Raw genomic sequence first — 1,213 nt, forward strand, 5'->3', positions numbered from 1 at the left:
TCAGAAAGAGCTGCTGCTCAAGTATTACCCTTCAGTGCCTGTTGCTACAGCTGGAGGCTGAAGAGGAGGGCAGTGTGGGTGGGGAAGCAGCACTCATCTGAAGACAGATCTGCTGCCCACTCCTCATGCATCTGTGTCCTCCCCAGCCACTGCACATCACAGACTCCAGGCCAGAGGCAGCTACAACACAGATTAAACAAAAAAAAAACACAACAGTGAATATCCCAGCTTCCAGCTCCACAGAAACCCACCTTGCCCAGCCTTGTGCCCAGGAGGGGTCTCTGTTCTCACCTGGACACACAGATAACCCTCCAGTGCTGCTCTTACTAAAGAGCAGGTGCCAGAGACAAGCATTAGTTGTTGCTTAGAAGAAACCGATTGAGCTCTAGACTATGACAGGAGCCTGGTGAGGAGCGTGAGCCTCCTGGCTACCACAGCCCCAGGGAATCACACACTTGGGAAAAGATCACAACACACATCTCCAGAAGAGGTGGAGGAGGATTCAACAAGAGCAAAGAACTCCCTGAGGAGAGCTCCACTTTCTAGTATAAGTTTTAATATTTATTTAGTACAGGCCTGGTGAAGAGAACTGGGAAATAAGGCAAAGGCAAATTATCCTCCAGAGCCCAAGTTAACATCTCCTACACACAGACCATGCACAGCAGCAGCTGTGCTCCTCCCTGGAGTCATGTCCCACAACTTCCCCACCTGCTGGAGCACAACCCATTTATTTATAAATCCAGAAGGAACCGATTGACTTTTTTCAGGTATTCTGATTTCAAGTAATCTCCCAGCTCATCCTTTGTGACCCACAGGTAGTCTTTCTTCAGCTCTGCCTGTGACCAGTCGCTGCTCTGGAGGAAGGCTTTGAAGAAGAAGACTTTGGCTCCCACATTATGCTCAGTCCTGATGGCCTTGGGGAATTTATACTTGTAAATCCCATGTGGAGCATTCCCCAGGATTTTGGCTTGAATGTGATCTCCTGCAAGACCCCAGGAATGCAAAGAGAAAGAAAACAAGGTATAAGAACACAGAGCAAAAGTAACTGCTCTCCTATAGTAACAGGAAAGACACATAAGCCACTCCTTTTATCTGGTTCAGGCTGTTTCCTCTTCTCAGCAGAAATCCTGCCAATTACAAGCTTTTTTCTCAGGAAAAAACAACTTGTCCTGGAGTCCAGTGAGTCCTCTCAGAGTGACAGAGGGAGGGAAAG

At 48.1% G+C, this 1,213-nt stretch overlaps 1 protein-coding gene across 1 annotated transcript in view; it reads right to left on the reverse strand.

Moving 5' to 3' along the window:
- Window positions 1-544: 544 nt before the first annotated feature.
- The window catches only part of MRPL46 (mitochondrial ribosomal protein L46), a 2,362-nt gene continuing 1,693 nt past the window's right edge, over window positions 545-1,213 (reverse strand). Inside the window, exon 4 of the mRNA XM_010004059.1 lies at window positions 545-982. Within this exon, the coding sequence (XP_010002361.1) occupies window positions 732-982 (251 nt within the window). The 3' untranslated portion in view covers window positions 545-731. The remainder of the gene's footprint in view (window positions 983-1,213) is intronic.

This window comes from Chaetura pelagica, unplaced genomic scaffold (assembly GCF_000747805.2).
Source record: "Chaetura pelagica isolate M959 unplaced genomic scaffold, ChaPel_1.0 scaffold428, whole genome shotgun sequence".
Taxonomy (NCBI): Eukaryota; Metazoa; Chordata; class Aves; order Apodiformes; family Apodidae; genus Chaetura; species Chaetura pelagica.